Source organism: Manis javanica, chromosome 11, assembly GCF_040802235.1.
Source record: "Manis javanica isolate MJ-LG chromosome 11, MJ_LKY, whole genome shotgun sequence".
In the NCBI taxonomy this organism is placed as follows: domain Eukaryota; kingdom Metazoa; phylum Chordata; class Mammalia; order Pholidota; family Manidae; genus Manis; species Manis javanica.
In genome coordinates, this window is record NC_133166.1 from 33,485,754 (window position 1) to 33,503,160 (window position 17,407).

Genomic DNA, 17,407 nt, shown 5'->3' on the forward strand with positions numbered 1-17,407 from the left:
CTGCTGTGAAGTCTGAGAGAGATGGGCCTGGCCCAGGGGCTGCCGCCTTGTTGGGCCCTTGCTCTGGGCCCTGGCTCTGGCCCTCTTCTGCCCTTATCGTCACTCTCAGGTGGCTCCCCAGCCCAGTCCACTCTGACTGCTGTGTCTTCTTTCCTCCTCATTGTGTTTAAATAGAGTAAATTATGTTTAAAAGTTCTATCCTTATTAAGTCTGAAAAGTACATGCTGAAACTTTTCAACAGCAACATTTAATACTTAGATTATTAAATAAAGCTTGGGTTCTTTTAAAGTAATGGCAATTAACAGAGGACGTATATCAAAATTAACTGAAGTTTTTATTGTTGCTAGATTTTAAATATAACTAAAAGTGAAAAAGTGTAGAGAATGAAATATTAAACGTTCATGTTTGTACTACCCCAGAAGTGATCATTTTCGTTATGACCTGTTTCCTTTAAGTTTTTCTAAGGGAAAGAAATCAAATGGCAAAACATTATTCTTACTTTTTTCTATTCTCCCTACCCTCTTTCCCCACCCAATTTCAATCTCCACCCCCAACCCCTCACCAACAATATCTTTCTTTGGCATTTATTTCCCTGAGAAAATCAGATCCAATGAAAACTGTCTTTTCCTTTTGCCCCTATCCTAAAACTAAGTTAGATTTTTACCCATTGTTTACTATGAAGTTTTGCTAAAGCCAGTAGCACCAACATGAGATGTTTTCTCTACAGTTTATAGCAGCCTAAGCCAAGGTGCCAAGGTAGACTTGGCCACCAGCTTGGGGTGGTCTTGGACACAGACTTCAACCGTAAGGGAGAGATGCTTGGGGCAGGAATACCTAGGTGCTGGTTGAAGTGGTCAAGGAGTGACATGAGGAGATGAAGACTCAGGAGCAGAGGGACTGGCACAGCAGGGAGAAGGGGTGGGGGTCAGCAAAGTAGTTGAGATTGAAGAGCCTGCTAAGGTAGATAAGGAAATGTGAGGTGTCCAGGGCCAGAGTGCCAGAAGTTTGGACATTAATATATTCTTACTAAAAAAAATCTTCTTGGCTCAGGTATCAAGGGACACCTGCTAGTCTAAAAGAGAGTCTAACTGCTAGTCTAAAAGAGAGCTTAGCTTTGAGGTAATCATTTCTCAGGGATGGGAGCGCCATGTGTTTGGCCCCTGCCCAGACAAAATCCTCTGACTCACACTCTACAGGTGGTTTTTAGGTGACCCACAGCTTTGTAGCCAAGCCTGATACTAGTCACAAAGTAGAAGATGGATCCATGCAGTTACAGTGTGCTGGTGGCTTATAGGTCTATTGCATTCAGAAATTCCAAGGATGGGGACTTGGAGATCTCCCTGGACCTTGTGTCACCAGCTGCATCTACAGCCATGACACCCACACCATTTTCATTCCTTGTTGTCACCTCTACCACCCCTAGTTTAGCCCTTCCCTGGAATTCCAGTTGAGCAGTGAGAAGCAGCAGCCTATCTCAGAAAACTGTGGTATGGTCTGAGGACTGGCCTGCAATGTTAAAAATTATTCTCTACTTGGAATTATTTTACTCACAATTGATCCATCAAAAGGTCATTAGCTATTTTTTTTTTTTTTTTTAGGCTCCAGGGATTACTATTCCAGCATGCACAAGAATGCAGACATATTCTCCATGCATTAAACAGTCTTCTCTTTGCTACTCAGAGTTCCTGCTTGGAGTTTCCTGCTCTGAGTCTCTTACCTCTTTATGTTCAGTTGTCCCAAGAAGTTGTCCAGTCCCCACCCAGAGGCCCCTTTGCCCCTGTAGCAGCAAAAAGGCAGTCCTTTATTTGCTGGTTTCAGAGGCTTGTGGGGGCCTCAGCCAAGCTCTGCAGTCTGCCCCGCACTGTGGACCACCACCACCACCTTCCTGTGAAGATGGACTGGCCCCCTTCTGGCCTAGAGTGTGTTTTGATAAGCGCATGACTCCGGACAGTCCTAGGGGGAAAGGAGGTTTTCATTCTGCCCCAGTGCAGCAGGAATACATCTTAGGCAGTAGATGTTTTCATGTCAAGCTCTTGTACTGAAGAAAAGCCTATACTTGCTGACATGGCATCATCCCAGTGGAGCAGAAAAAGGCCTGAGCTTCTCTGATTGTGTCCAGTCGTTGGTGACTAATTTACGAGCTACATGTGCTTCCTGTGGCCATTTTCTTTATTCTTGGCACTGGTGTCCTTTGTGATTTGATTTCTGAACAGGCGCTATTCTTTCCAATCTGCTAGTCTTTCTAATAAGCAGAGAGCTGAAAGTTCAAATTGTTGATTTAATTGTCTTGAAGAGTTCAGAAACTTCTCTGGGGCATTGTTGCAGACCACACAGCTAAGTCCTGGTTGTATCACCACTGATCTCGTCCAGGAATGGGTCTTTCCTCAGGGAAGACACGCTTCACTTCCTCCAGTGGTGCGCTCCCTGTGGCTCTCAGGGCCACTCTGCTCCTTGAAGCATTGGTCGGCTATTAGCAGTAACCAGGGCAAACGCAGCCCAAAACAAGCATGTCCTTTGTCTGAGCGCCGGCACCAAGATGCTTGGCCACATCAGGCATTGGGGAAGTGATACACTGCCTTTCCTGGCATCTCCCAGTTTTCTGGGAGATCTTTTGCATTCATGGCATGTTCCCTCTCTCCTCAATGATATTTTCATTACCTTGTTTTTAATTTCACCGAGTTACAACTAAGATTGGTGACAGTTAATTTCTTGTGCTTGGGTGTGACAGAATGAGCACCTCTCATCACCGATGTGGCCATGCAGAACTTACAGTGTAAGCTGGGGGACTGAATACGTTTCCCTTTCTGTATGAACTGAGCCAGGTATGGATTTTCTTTTTAAGTGTGACCAAAAAAAAAAGATAAGCCATTTTCAACGTTTTTATCCCTTCCTAGAGAAATCCCATTGTTAGAATAGCACTGAGTCCAAAGATTATGTAATCAGAACCAGGGCTCTGAGGCATTTCTGGTCTTGAGCAGGATCGAACCTGGCTGGTCAAGCACGTGAATCTCCTAGACTGCAAGCCCACCAAATGGCGAGGCTGTGGGCACTGTGTGCAGTGCTTGATGCAGTTCTTAAAGCAGTCCTGATAGTGTTGTTTCCTCACTTTACAAATGAGGAAGCAGAGGCTCGGCATGGCTAACGACTTACCCCGGATCACAAGTCTGAATTTGATCCCAGGGCTGTCTGGCTCCAAAGCCGAAGCTCAGTGCATGATGTCACCCTGCCTCCCCAAAGAGTGCTGGTCAAGGATGAGAGCTCATTTTCCTGGCTCAGGATGCTTTTCATTGTTACCCTCAATGGAGCCTCTTTTCATTGTGTCTTTATGTGTGAATTAACCAGGGAAGATGAGTGGTGGGAGCTAGTACTCAGTCTGGAGCTAAACTTGGGTCTGTTGCCAGCTTGGATTCTTCGGGCATTCAGGGCAGACCTCTGTTAAGACCACTGTGTTAAGGTCAGAAGGGTGTCTTCTCCCCAACACCCAGACCTGGCATTAGCTGACCTAAATCCCAGCTTCCTGGGAGAGTCATTAAGCATACCTACAGATCACCTGGTCTACAGTCCTTTATGATGCTAAGCCCCCCATCAGAATCGAAGGAAACACTATTGACAGTTATAAAATACTAAATATAGCTCAGTACATTTAAAAATGAACAATGGTAAAAGCCTTGAAAATTTTCTCTTTGATGTGAATGGAGTCTTTGGCATTTGGAAATACAATAAGATGAATTAATTGCTATTCATTACATGGCAAGTCAGGAGAAGTATGAATGTGCCTTCTCTCCTTGGCATTAGCTCTTGCCTGACCAAAATAGCCCCCTTTTGTATTTACTCCTGCTTTCTCTAATAATACGCAAATTAGCGATCATGGCTAGAAAAATTCAAGTGCTTCATCCTTTCTCCAAAACCAACAGAGTTTTGTGGTGTTTATCTGCTCAGGGGCTACTGCTAGTAATTGCAGAGGTCATGTGAATCCCAGTAGTGCAAGATAAGAAATAACCTGCTTAAGAAAGTTTTCTGTGTTTGGTTTTTCTCTGAGTAAGTGATTATGCAAGCAAATTGCCATCTTTTCCTCTCACACTGTATTTTTATAGTATTGGGAAAGTATATTTGGAGAAAAACATTTCATAGCTATCAGAAGTTTTTGAATCCATGGTCTTTTTAAAAATTTTATGTGCTTTTCCTGATGTTTTAGTGGAATTCCATATGAATAAATTTGATTAGAATCTTTAAATTTTGAAATGATGGCCCCTGGATAAACTGTGTGGAGTATATTAACTTAGTATACTGTTCATGAAAATTCCATGTAGGGCAGCTATATTGTACATGCAAGTTTATGATCTTTCTATTTTTTTTTGGTTAATTCCTAAAAATTGTGAGATAATTGATTCCCCAGAATAATCCAAAGCTGAGGAAGTGAAAGTGAGAGGGGAATAAGACTGCCATACTGTCCAGAGACTGATTCACAAAATGTACTCAACTTTGAAGAGCACACCACCTTAGCCATGTGTGTCTGTGACAGGGCTGCCTGGCTGCTCTCCTGTCATGTATATTACATGTAGACACTTTCCAAACATTGTGTGTATTTCAGCCATAAAAAAGAGGCAGTCTTCGGAACCCAGAGTGGGAGCAGCAGCCTCTCTGTGCTTCATGAAATATGAAAGCCTATTTACTTAGTAACAATAACAGTTTGAAAGGCTTCAGGCTGATGAGTTTATGCATGACACAGCCTGCTGGACCGGTGTGGCTCAGGCAGTCAGGCTATTGGCAGCATGCTGTGCCAGAAATTGGATAGGGAAAGAAGTCTAATGGGTACTGAGACATGCACCCCAAATTAGATTGCTTCAGTTAGATGGGCCATTTGTTCTTAGCACCCCGTCAACAATTTCAGCCCTATGTTTCCGGTTCCATAAACATTTTCCACAGTTCAGGTCATGGGTGTAAGTTAGGGTTTGGTTGGAAAAGGGAGTTCCGCCTTTTGTTTCCCCACTCCGCAAACATTCACAGAGGGGCTTAAAATCAGAAATAAGGAGTAATCTGTGTGAAGTTGTCTCAGCTTTTCCTAGAACACGTTTTTCTTCACACATGCTCATATGTACACGTGCACACACTCAGAGTATTTATTACCTGTAATCTAAGACATCATAGATGAAAACTCGATGTTGACTTAACAGTTTTTCAAGATAAACAGTGTGTTCGTCCTTTGTAAATCTCATCCCCATCTCAGAAATGTTGGTTTGAAAACATCTGAGAATCAAATTAATATGGAGTACAAATGAAGCACGCATTTTTTAACTTACTTAAGTCTCAGTTACTTGGACAGAACAACGATGCCCCCACCCGTTTCTCTTTTTCACCTGGGGGTGAGTGGTGAGGCTAGAGTGGCATGTTTAAAAAGTCTAGGATATTAGACTAGATGACACAGAGAAGCAATTTACTCAGGTCTGATAGAGTTAAAATTTCTTCAAAAACAGGCATCTATTTCTAGTTCAAAAATGACAGTTTAGAGATCCTTCCATTGAAATCTCTTAGCTTAGCATCCTTCCGTACTCCATTTCAGGGTAAGTGGGTCTACAGCCAAGCTCTCAGTTCTGATTTTGAGGTATACCTGGTGGTGCTTATCATCTGCAAGGTTACTTTAGATTTTAAACAAAAAACTGTAATCGTTTTAATTTTCATATGTGAATCATAGATAAAAGGTGATGTTATAAGATTAAATGAGTAGTCAGAGTGTCTCTACTACAAAAGGTGGGAATTCACTGATATAGACAGTTCAGTCCGTTTGTAGAAAATTGCCTATTCTCAAATAGGTAGGTCAAGTACAGAAAGAACCTCTCCTTGAGATAAAATTTCCTCAGCACGCTTGGCTTTCTCTTATTAGGATAGATGGCTAGGAGCTGCCCAAATTTTAACATCTTGCTCTCTTTTCACGAGGGGTTTTGGTTATATGTATTAAGATGTATTTGCTTAAAATGAAACTCACACTCATAGCTACAAATACTTTTAGAACCAGAGGGCTTTAGAGAACAAGGTGCAGCTCTTTATTTTGTAGATTAAGAAAATTAGTGTTAAATGACTTGCCCAAGGTACTATAAACCATTAATGGCAGGCAGACCCAGGTTTGGAATCAGGTGTCCAGGCTCCTGGGTAGGTAATTATCTTTTACGGGTACAGAGCAAATTGGTGTGGAAAGAGCAATTGATTTGCTCTCCTGCTTTTGAACTTTTGTTTTCATTCAGGTACCTCCTGGAATGCTGGGTATAAGAGAGTCAACCCTTACTTTATTTAGCAAAAGAAAAGACCATGTTCTGGAACTGTGTGACATAAACAGCAAAACTGGGGACTTTCCTCCTTTGTTCATTGACTAATGTCCCAGTTTAAAAAAGACAAGTATCAAATTTCCATAAACATTTTGAAGAACTCTTCGGTTAGCCTAGCAATGGGAAGTATCTCAAGTCACCCTAAGAGACTTAGAGTGGGTGACAAAGATGGAGGGAGTTCATTTCCATTTGGACCTGGACTTTGAACTCCTTGGTCACCCCACCCAAGTGCACACAAGCACACTGTGTCTTTGGGCCAGGAGAATCGCCCCTGTCATAGTGTCAGGTCTGAGAGTGACTCCATGACATATTTTTGGAACAGAGCCAAGCCTGCAGCTCTTTTGTAGCCACTCCTCAGAATTTGTATCACCAGGCAAGCAAGAAGTCTGGGCTGCTGTTGGCCCCGCTCCTCTAGCCCGGGCCCTAGAGAACTGTAAGGCTTGTTCCTTGCTGGGGAATGTGCCTACTGTTAACACCTCCGCCTTCGGTTAGGAATCACCCTGATGGCGTTTATACCCTCTCATGAGGGGTTGAGGGGTTGAGGGGTTGAGGGGTTGAGGGGCTGGAGTCCACAGGACTGGTCCAAAGGGAAGTTGGCAGTTTGTATTGCTGTCAAGGTGCTCTTGACAAGGGAGGGAATAAGTGTGACCGGATCTGGGTTCCCTGCTCAGTGTGTGTGGCTCACCCTCTGAGGGGACGATGGGCAGGTGGCAATCACTGACTGGCGCTGAGTAGGCTCTGTGTGTGTTGGGCTCAGTTTGGCCTTAGGACATTTTCACAGCCCAGTTTATGATAAAATTCCACCAACTCCAAGTTCTGTCTTTTGGGCATCTCATTATCTGAAATGTTTAGGATCTTGAAGGTTTAGGTAGAACATTCAGCAGATTAGCAAACAAAGGCCTCAACTCAAAGAATGCAATCTGACTAGAGGCAGCAGAAACCCCACTCTGGTCGCTTGAGGTCCATCTGTTGGGGACCAGCCATCCTGCAAGCTCCTCATGGCATCACCCAGCTGCTGCATGTCCCCTTACAGGTGCTCATGATGACCATGTGGCATCCCCAAAGGGCTGTTATACAAAGCTCACTGTTTTTTCAGTTGAGAGCTAGAGAAATGTATAAATTACACAATTTTATGCAAGTGTTTACAAGGGGTGATAAAAGCTTGAAAATTTCCATGGTGCTCCTGGCAGTTATGGGGCAGAGTGGTCTCTGCACCGTGGGAGCACCTAATTGATCTTTGTTAGAAGCCCCCAGTAGGTGTCTCGCAGGCTTTCATTTTTTTCTTTTCAGTTTCTCCATTTGGCCTTACCTTTAGCACCTCAGCACGTTTATTCATTATCTGGGAAAATTCCTCTGCTACCTCCCAGCTGGTGGTCAGTGTCTTAGTCTGAAGCTTCCCTTCACCTTCACTCACTGTCTGAACTCTGAATGGCAGGAAACTCTTTATTCTGATGTCACCATTTCATTGCTGCTTTGATCTGGGCATGGGATAGATTGTATAGACCTCCTAGCAGCCAGGAACCGTGACATGTTTACCAAGCATGAAGCCCTGCCTTTATCATCAGGGCCCAGCACACTCCTCATACTAGGGATCTGACCATTTCTCTACCTGTCCTGGAGAAGCCCAGAACCAGCTCGAAGGAGGTGGTGGTACTTCTTGATTGTTGAATTGTTGGTAATTACCCTTCTAGATAGTTATGTGGGTCACACATTCCTCCTAAAATGTGAAAAAAAATCCACACTCCTATGCATTTTTATTGTACCCACATATGATGTGTTTGTATACATATATATTTTTTAAATGAAAAAGAAAAATAACCTGCTTTTGTACACAATCCTTTTAACAAATTCTTTATTGTTATATCCAGGTAACAAGCATGGTAAGTATGTTCACCAAATTGAGTATTCTGTATTTTAGCTGTGCTTGGCAGACTTTTTGGCTAGCTTTGTGTTACCAGCCTTGGCTTTTTTAGAAAAGACCCATTTAGGAAAAGGAGGACCACTTAACCTCATAGTGTCCCTTGTTCTTGGCCATAGAAAGAACCTGTGTAGCCCTAGTCCCCCACAGGGATACCTGAGAAAGCATGCGCCCCGCCAGCATGCTGCTTGGCCCCGTCATCGCCCCCCCCACCCCTCATCTGCCCTGCTGCTTCTGAGCCTCCCCAACCACGTGTCCGCCAGGGCCTCCCGGACTGTGGCCCCATGACAGCACAGAAAGACAGGGCCTCCCCATGCTCTGGATGGTCCTACCCCAGGTCCCCAACCACACCTTTTTTCTCACCCCTCCTCCTATCTATATGCTGAAAAGCAGGGCCTCTTAAAAAAATTTCCTTGAGTGTGTTAAGTAATTGGAGAAATCTCCCTTTGGAAGCTGGAAAAATAAATACGTTGTCCACTTGGAGGCTTCCCGTTCTGTTGGAAAATGGATTTTAAAAATTTATTCTAAGCCTTGCCACTGGGTAGTCTCAGCAAATGTTCAGAGTTACAGTAGGTTGAGTGTGTTTTAGCCTTCTGGCTGTGTTTATTTATCCATGCATGTTTGCTTTTCCGGCCTCTCTTGTGGCTCTGTATTTCAGTCCATGTGCTCGTGGCTGTGCCTGTTTAAGCTGCCTGGTAGCCATGTGTTATATATTAAGTCTGTGTGTCACTGTCACCTTCAAGGATCAGACTGCAAAGGATAAGGCCCTGCAGCACATGGCCGCCATGTCGTCAGCCCAGATTGTATCGGCCACTGCCATTCACAACAAGCTGGGGCTGCCTGGGATCCCGCGCCCCACCTTCCCAGGGGCGCCGGGGGTAAGTCACGAGCCAGACCCAGTGATGATGGCCCCGGGCGCATGGGGTTGCCATGGGCCAGCATGAGGCTGTCCACCTGGTACTTGTTATTGTATCAGGTGCAACAGAGGGAAAGACCAACTTGTGGTGAACTGATAGACCATAGACACAAACTGGGAGAGAAACAAAGGAAAGGAGTTGGAGAGAGAAGGGGAGGGGTGGGGGAGAGAGAAGGAAGGTGAAGGGACCCTTAGTCCCTGAGGACGTGGAATTAGTATCACCTTTCTGGTGCCCTTCGGGGCTGTGATCTGCCTCTTTTCCCTGGTCTGGCTCTGTGTCCTCAGGGTCACTTTATGGCAACTAGCCCCTCAGGGACCAAGTATTCTGTTACCATTTTCATTTTGTACCTACCAGGGGCTGAGAAGCTTAATGCTATAATTTCATTTAATCCTCACCTGGATCCTAAATGCCTCTTGTTGCCATCTTACAGATGAGAAAAAAGAAAACTGAGGTTACTGAGTAACACAACAAGGGTTTGAGCAGTTTGATCATGATCAGGTGGATAGTGACCTCGGGACTCAAAGAAAGCCTTAAGACTTTCTTATGTACCTTCACATGGAGCTGCGGCTCCAGTGTGAGTCAGCATGCACCAGAAGCCGCAGGGAAGCTCACAGCAAAGGAGGTGCCTGCCTTGCTTCTCAGGGTGCCTAGCCTCTTGTTTGGAGCTTTGTCCTCTCCTGGTAGTGCCCACGGCACTGTGACCTGTGGAGGCAGAATATCACACGAGTGTTTCAGAATGGAAGGGATAAAGAAGGACAGGTGGGAGCGTGGATAAAGCAGGCAGCTGAGGTACTTGTGGACGCTGGGCCCTGCACCTAGGGCTCGGTGACGTGCCAGGAGAACAGCGAAGAACTGCTCTCTGGTCTCTCTGATTATCTGGAAGAGGAGCTAGAGGGGGGCCTGAGTTGCCAGGTCAAGGTTACAGGTTGTGGGCAGCAGTGACACACCTGTGTTTACAGGAAGGGTCCCTGCAGCTGGAGGTGATCTAAACCCACTGTATTTAGCAGGGGTTGCAATGCACAGACATCCTGAACTGTGCTTTGAAAGGAACTCGTAATCCTGAAGCCTCTTGCATTTTGCCTTCCAGTTCTGGCCGGGAATGATACAAACAGGGCAGCCAGGATCCTCACAAGAGTAAGTCTGAGGAGGGGCCGGCGTTGACAACAGGGGACCAGTCACAGCCCACCCTGGTAGCATTTTCTCAGGACCAGACTGCCTGGGGCTTGGGAGAGCAAGGACATTTAACCCAAGACCACCAAAGTCATCCCCCATTGTTATCTAATGGGGTGGATGCAGCAAAGACACAGCTCAGATCTGGGAGGTGTAAGCTCCTCACTCCCATCTTACGTCTTAGTGGTCATCCAGCTGGAAACAGGAGGAGGGTCCCAGCCCTTCATGGCTTTGGAGGACAGAGCCTGAGGGGTCTTACTGCAAAGAACCTTCCTAGGAGAGGGCAGTGGAGGTGACCCGATAGCCCATTCCATTCAGGCTTTTCCTAGGGGAAGGACAGCTATTAGAAAATCCTACTGATGCTTTGAGGGCAAGGGAAGCCAGTTCAGGAAACTGGACGGTAAGGGTAGACTGGGATAAAAGCAGAAAGGAAATCCTGCCCATATATTCTCAAAAGAACTTGAGCCGTGTTGGCCTAGAGAAGGAGAACCTGAAGCATGTCCCAGACTTTGCCTGAAACTGGTGACCACTGACCTTGGTCTCTGTAGGGACGGGAGGTTCAGAGTTAGATGTCATAGCATGGGCAGGTCAGGCTGATGTCTATCCCCCTCGACCACTGAGCTGGTGTGAGGCTTGGCAGTTTGGTCTCAGTGCTTAATTGGAGAGAGTAACCGGTTCTGTCTTGGTGGGGCCCTGCCTGGGCTGTGCTCTCACCTACAGCAGGGGGCCTTTCAGTTGGGGGTGGGGGGGCCCTGGTCAGGTCCTTAACCCTGGAAGGCCAAGACCAGGCCTGGGGAGCAGCAGCTGCAGTTTCTGATAGTCTCCACCCCTCTGTCCCCAGCGTCAAGCCCTTCGTGCAGCAGGCCTACCCCATCCAGCCAGCGGTCACAGCCCCCATTCCAGGTGAGTCTCCGGGGGGCTCCCGCATGGGGGAGGGCCTGCACAGCTGGCAGCCAGGCTCTCACATTGTTACACAGCCGCACATTCCCTTACCTGCAGAGCCATGGACACCGCTGCTTCGACCTACCCTCCTAAAGCAGGGTTAGCCTGGAGCTCAGGCAGGTCATGGGTGTCTGAGCCCCCTCAGTCACCTCCCAGGAGCCCTTCAGATAGGTTTTTTTTTAAGAAACAGAGAGCCTGGTCCCTTCAACTCAGGCCCCGGGCTTATCTCTGGCAGAGGACATGACTGCAGGTCCTTCCTCCTCAGACACAGGCCGGATTGGGCAATCCAAGTCTTGAGGGCAGATAGGGTTTTACTCACCCTTTTTTTGGATAAGTAGGTTTCAATTACAAGTACCTTTGTTTAAAGGAGAGCTTCCACGGAAGCCCAGACTTTAAAATGTGAATCCAGCCGACCCACCTGCTCCCGCCACCACCACATTCACAGAGTTACTCAGTTGAACTGCTCTCCATTATTGAATTCCCAGGCTGAAAATGGCATTCATTCTGTGCCCCAGTGCCATGGAGCATTCTGAGAGAATGTTCTATGGTGCTGATGACTACAGTCTGAAGGGAGGTGCACAGACACGAGAAGTGCCCGGCTCGCCGCAGCTTGCAGGGGACCTTTGTGAAGCTTCACTTCTGACTCTTGAGCTCCTCTTGCCGTGATCCCCAGTTAGGCCCTTTTGTCCAGGATGAGGTATCCTCATGCCACAGCCCTCAACCTAAGATGAAATTGGCATTATCTGGAGCCAAGTGTGTGGTGCTTCTGTGGCTGGCCTCTGCCTCTGGGATCCTTGGCCAGAATCCCACCACCACCTAGGCTCTGGTGGAGGGGCTGTTGGCCTTCTTTCTGGATCATCTGTTTGGTAGGGCCTTGCCCGTGTTGGCCTGAGGCCCAAGGAGAGGCAAATGGCCAGCTTTAAAGGTGATCTTTGGTCTTACAGGGTTTGAGCCTGCGTCAGCCCCAGCTCCCTCAGTCCCTGCCTGGCAGGGCCGCTCCATCGGCACAACCAAACTTCGCCTGGTGGAGTTCTCAGCTTTCCTCGAGCAACAGCGAGACCCAGACTCGGTGAGTTTGCTCGGCGAGGCGGGCCTTGATTCCAGGGCTTGCTTCCCATTTCTGTTCACCCTCACACTGCTCTCTCTCTCTCCTCTTCCCCTGCCCTTGTGCCTGACAATTAGTGGACTTGCAGAACAATAGCCAAGCAGCCTTTCAGTGAAGCAAAAAGGTATTTCTGTTGACACATACGTAGAATTTTAACACAGAGTGTTTATGGATGCTCTGGAGCTGAAAGGAAGGACCTTAATAGGCTCTTGTGTTTAGTAAAGTGTAACAGCAGGTAACATTCATTGAGCCTTGCTGTGTGACTGTAAAGCTAGTTATATATATGGTCACATTTTATCTTCACAAAATCCCTCTAATGGTTGGTACTGTCCAAGGAAACAGAGATGTTAAGTCATTTCCCTCAAGTCACACAGTTACTGTCTGGTGGATTAGAGATTCAAAGTCATGTCTTTAAAACTCAAGCCTAAACATTTAGCCATTATTCTTTCTGTACTGCCTTTCAAAGTCTGTGTTTTCTCAAGATTAGCAGGTTATCTTTTTAACAGGAAGTAACCAACTGGTATTTAGTGGTTTGGCTTAGAATGCAATGCACTATGTATAATACTCATAAAAAGCAGTAACATTGGCATCTGGACCTATTTGTCATTTGCCTTCTTTTCTATCTCCCCGCCCCTCTAGTGCCCATCAACCCATTGTTTCCCAGTCGGGCCCACCATTTACGTCTGTGAGCCTCCCTTCTTTCCCACCCACCAAGCCCAAGACCCTTTCTTCACTCCCACTCCTTGGCTGTGAGTCTAAACATTGCATCTGTATGTGGGTGAGCCCAAGGCAGAGAAGGAGAAATCCTGAGTTGGTCTCCAGGATCCTCACCAGCTCCTTTCCCTAATCTCCATCTCACCCCACTGCACTGATTTCAGGGGCCGCCCAAAGCACAGAGGTCCCATCGTTCGTGTATATGCACCACCTTGCCATCATTCTGTTACCAGGAAAGAAGTGTCATGGATGGATTTGCCTTCTGCTGTAAATTAACTAAGATACTGAACTATTGGAGGCAACCCTCCTGGGAGTATTGGTACTCAGCTCTGATGGCAGGAGTGGGGAAACGCTGTGAGTGAGGGATTTCTACCAGCCCTCGCCAGAGTGGAGACTAAGGGATCCACATGTAGCCCATCGACATTTCTGCCTATGAATTGTGAACTCTTGGAGCTGGTAGAAAAATAAGCCATGCTCCAAAATTAGGGGGGAAAAAAATGAAGAAAGAGATAAAAAGTCTTCTTGGGCCTGTCAAGGCAGGTACAGGAAATGAGGTTATTGAGGCCAAAGAAGGGAAGGCCGGTTGATCACTCGCAAGTGGCTGAGTAGTTTTATAAGGAGGGCGATGGTGATGGCTTAAACTCCTTATTTGTAAGGGATATTGAAATTAAAAGATTACCTTTGTGATTCTTTGCTCCCTCTTTCTGGAAATTGAAGTGATGCTTTGGCTAAAGGCTGAGCGTTAGCCCAGATAACACTTCTGCTTTTAGTATTCATGTTTGTATGACACCTCATTGCCTACAGAGTACTTAGTAGTTGATTATTTCATTTTGTCATAGCACCCTGCGAAGTAGGTTCTGTTTCCCCCATTTTACAGATGAAGAAACTGAGGCCCAATCACATTCAATGACTTAGGATATTTAGCCAATAAGCAGAGGGAACAGGAGCCCAAATCTATTTCAGTGTAATCTTTGTACTACTCTAGACCACCACTAATTTTGAAGGTCTCTTGAATTGTGTATTCAGTCTACACCTCTCTCTCTCTCTGCTTGCAACCATTTTTTTTTTTTTTTTTTAGGAATAGATATCTAAGGCACTGGGAAGCAAAAGCTCCAAGATTGTAGTTGTTTTCCTCATTTAAAAAACTAGAATATTTTACACAATAAAAAATTTTGTTTTAATTTAAAGAGCCCATGGCAGCCCCCTCCTTGTGACTTTTCTCTGCAGTTATGGAACTGGGAAAGCCCACGAGGCCCAGTTCCTCTTTCTGTTGTGTCAGTGTTCATTGGGCTTCACACTGCATCACGGATAGGTTCATTCTCCCCATTCTATAAACACTCAGGAACACCTGTATGGACAAAGCGCTGGACCAAGGAGGGGCCTCGTGCTGTGCAGCCACTGTCCGCCCCGTGGAGTGTCACATCTATAGCAGGAAGACACAAAAAGCAGTAATCACACAAGAAGTCACCGCAAAGTGTGGTGACTGCTAGGGAGGAAGAATACTGAATGCTGTGAGTAATTAACAGGAAATAGGGCAGATTTCCTTGAGGCAGTAACCCTAATGCTGAGACGTCGAGGTCTGATACGGGTAGGGAAGAAGAAGGGAGAACAATGTTCCAGAAGCAATGGCTCTGAGTGTACAAAGCAGTTAAGTGAAAGTCGATGAATAGTTCAGGAAAGGCAGGGCCCACCAAGTCCAGAGATGTGTTTCTTGTGTGGTCAGGATTACACATAATAATCGGAAGGGTTCACCTGGATTTGGCCTTCCTGATGAATGACAAGCCTTGGCTTTGTAGATTGAACTCCAACACATGACTTCAAACGTCCTGAAATCAATACAAGGCCTGGAGTGAGTCGACACCCTTTGGCTTCTTGAGAAAATAATTGTATTTTAGGGGGACATGAGTTGGGAGACTGAAAGAAATTCATTCAGTAAATACTTCTTAAGCATTTACTACATGCCAGCCACTGTTTCAGGTGTTAGGGATTCAAGAGCAGAGAAAACATAAGTCCTCACTCTCATGGAGGCTCTCTCTTCCAGTGGAGAAGACAAACAGGAATCACCCGCCCGAGCTACACACACAGTATGTGAGCTAATAGTAAGTGCTTATGTGAAGCAACTGTCCTGCTTCCCAGTCGAAAGTTACTTGCTCTTCAGATCTAAAAAGTATCATGCCAGCAAATAATAATAGCTTCTGATATACAGGTTGATGTTTCTAGCATATTATGATTTTAAATTAAACCTATCAGATAATGCCAACCAAAGTTGTAACACCATTGTGAAGTTATTTTCCTGTATAACATCAGCCTCACTTGCTAGTGTCACTTCTAATATTCCTGTGCTATGAACACTTGTTTTGCAGTGACGTACAAATGAATTTAATGTATTCAAGTGACTGTGTGACAGATTGTGAATAGCATATGTGTTTGATTTTAGTGGAAACATGATGGCCTGAAGGATGGTGGTTGTGCTATAGGAAGTGGGAGACCTTGAAAAAAAGATGATTGAATAATTCTAAATGGGGAGAATTAACAAATGATTTAAAGCATTTTGACACTATCTGAAGCACCAGCTTCTCAAATTACATCATATGTGTTTTATTTTGCAAACACAAGTTGCTACAAGGACCGTGTAATGGCACTTCAACACCAAGGTCTCATTGCAAAACTTGTAGCATATGGCTTCTTTGGCTCTCAGACTTTTTGGGGCTTCTCACACTTTAATTTCACTTTTGTGCCTCAACTGTAGGAAAATTTAAAGCCATCAAAGATAAATCCCACTGGTACATTTTAACAAATTTGGATATAGTGTACTTAAAATTTAATGTCAAACATGAATCATTAACTTGATAAGGAAGTCAATGAAGTGACAAATGAAGGCCTCTAAACAAATTAAACTCTGCACTTGGGTTCTCCAAACCTTTGTCTACAAGAGCCATGTGCACACATTTCCTCTCGCATGTTTATAACAGCCTAGGCTCGCCAGAGTGATGGGGGTATAGGTACTGCTGACTAACTACACTGATCAATTAATGAGCCAGGAGCACTGCTATTTTCATTAGGGATTTCTTTCTTCCTTATCAGCCCTGAAAGGTAGGTAATTCTATTCCTGTTTCTGGAAGAGGCTTGGAGAGATTGCTATCTTACAGCCAATCAGGGGCTGTGGCCAGGACTGGGCTCTCCTCTGCTTGGTGCTCCGGGAGATAAGGTATGACTGCATACTTGGGTGGCCACAAAGCCAAGAGGAAAACCTGGTTTGCCCAGTTCTCAGCCCCCTGTTGGCCTCCTCTAGGACCAGCTCTTCTAGAAATTCACTCGGGTTTACTACATGTCACCATTGCCACCACCATGGACCCCATGACTCTGCCGTGGTGGCAGTGCACGTGCTAACAGAAGTGCCGTCAGTGGTAGCAGTTTTGGTGACAGCCACCACTCTGCGTTATTTTATTTAATTCCATGGTTTAGCCTGCCAGTGTTTGGCAGCTAAGGGACACTGGAAATGGGATTGAGATCCAGGTCTGCTGACTCTGTGTCCTGAGATTGTGACCAAAGGTTGTAGGATCCATGCGTATCTGAAGAGTGTTTTGTGGCCTGTTATCTGTAAAGCGCCAAAGGAAGACTGATCTGGGGAGGGCCCTAAAGAAGGATAATCTGGGGGGTGAGCGCCCCCTGCTGGCTCTGCACCATGTATCAACCAGACGGCGGCATTTTCCCAGTCGGTGGTTGTTTACATTGGTGGAGAACCAGCAAGTCAGTCAGTCCCTCTGTTACCTTTGGCTTCACTAGAAGCTAAGAGAAAAACAGCAGAGGGTGAAGAAAGGAAGCAAGAACCTAAAAACAAAGACTATTTTAGAAGTGGTTAGTAATGCTTGGAAATACACTTTCTGCAAAATTTCAATGTTGCATATCGAAGGACTTCAACTATTAAGTGCAAGATCCTCCCCCCAGGGTGAGCTGTTTAAAAGTACCTCTCCTGAAATGGGGGCCCAGTTCCTAGGGGCTGAGTTAGGTGGCTGCTCCCCTAGGAAAATGAAAACCTGGGTGAAGTTAAACTGAATCCTGTACGTGCATGGAGAGTGATTTTCCTGATAAATCCTAGCAGAATTCCTCCACCGCTACCCTGGCGCCTGGCAGGTTCCTTTCTTGCCCTCCTCCACCCCCTGCAGCCCAGCCACATCCTGCTCCCCAGCTGGCAGACCCCTGCTGGTTCAGACTTCCCAGGCAATAGGCTGTCTGTTTAAGGCCTGTTCTGGCAACCTGGGCTGTAAGCAGGAAGAGTGAGTGAGGGTTTACTTAGGTAAGAGTTACACAGCTAAAAAGG

General features: G+C 45.9%; 1 protein-coding gene across 12 annotated transcripts in view; it reads left to right on the forward strand.

Moving 5' to 3' along the window:
* TEAD1 (TEA domain transcription factor 1) overlaps positions 1-17,407 on the forward strand; it is a 248,569-nt gene that overhangs the window by 179,569 nt on the left and 51,593 nt on the right. For 7 of the 12 annotated variants that reach the window (XM_073216225.1, XM_037026415.2, XM_073216219.1 and 4 more), the window contains 5 exons: positions 8,189-8,200; positions 8,982-9,116; positions 10,243-10,289; positions 11,167-11,228; positions 12,212-12,336. In XM_073216225.1, coding sequence (XP_073072326.1) covers positions 8,189-8,200; positions 8,982-9,116; positions 10,243-10,289; positions 11,167-11,228; positions 12,212-12,336 — 381 coding nt within the window. The remainder of the gene's footprint in view (positions 1-8,188; positions 8,201-8,981; positions 9,117-10,242; positions 10,290-11,166; positions 11,229-12,211; positions 12,337-17,407) is intronic. The other 5 variants (XM_073216217.1, XM_073216221.1, XM_073216220.1 and 2 more) reach the window with 1 other exon arrangement.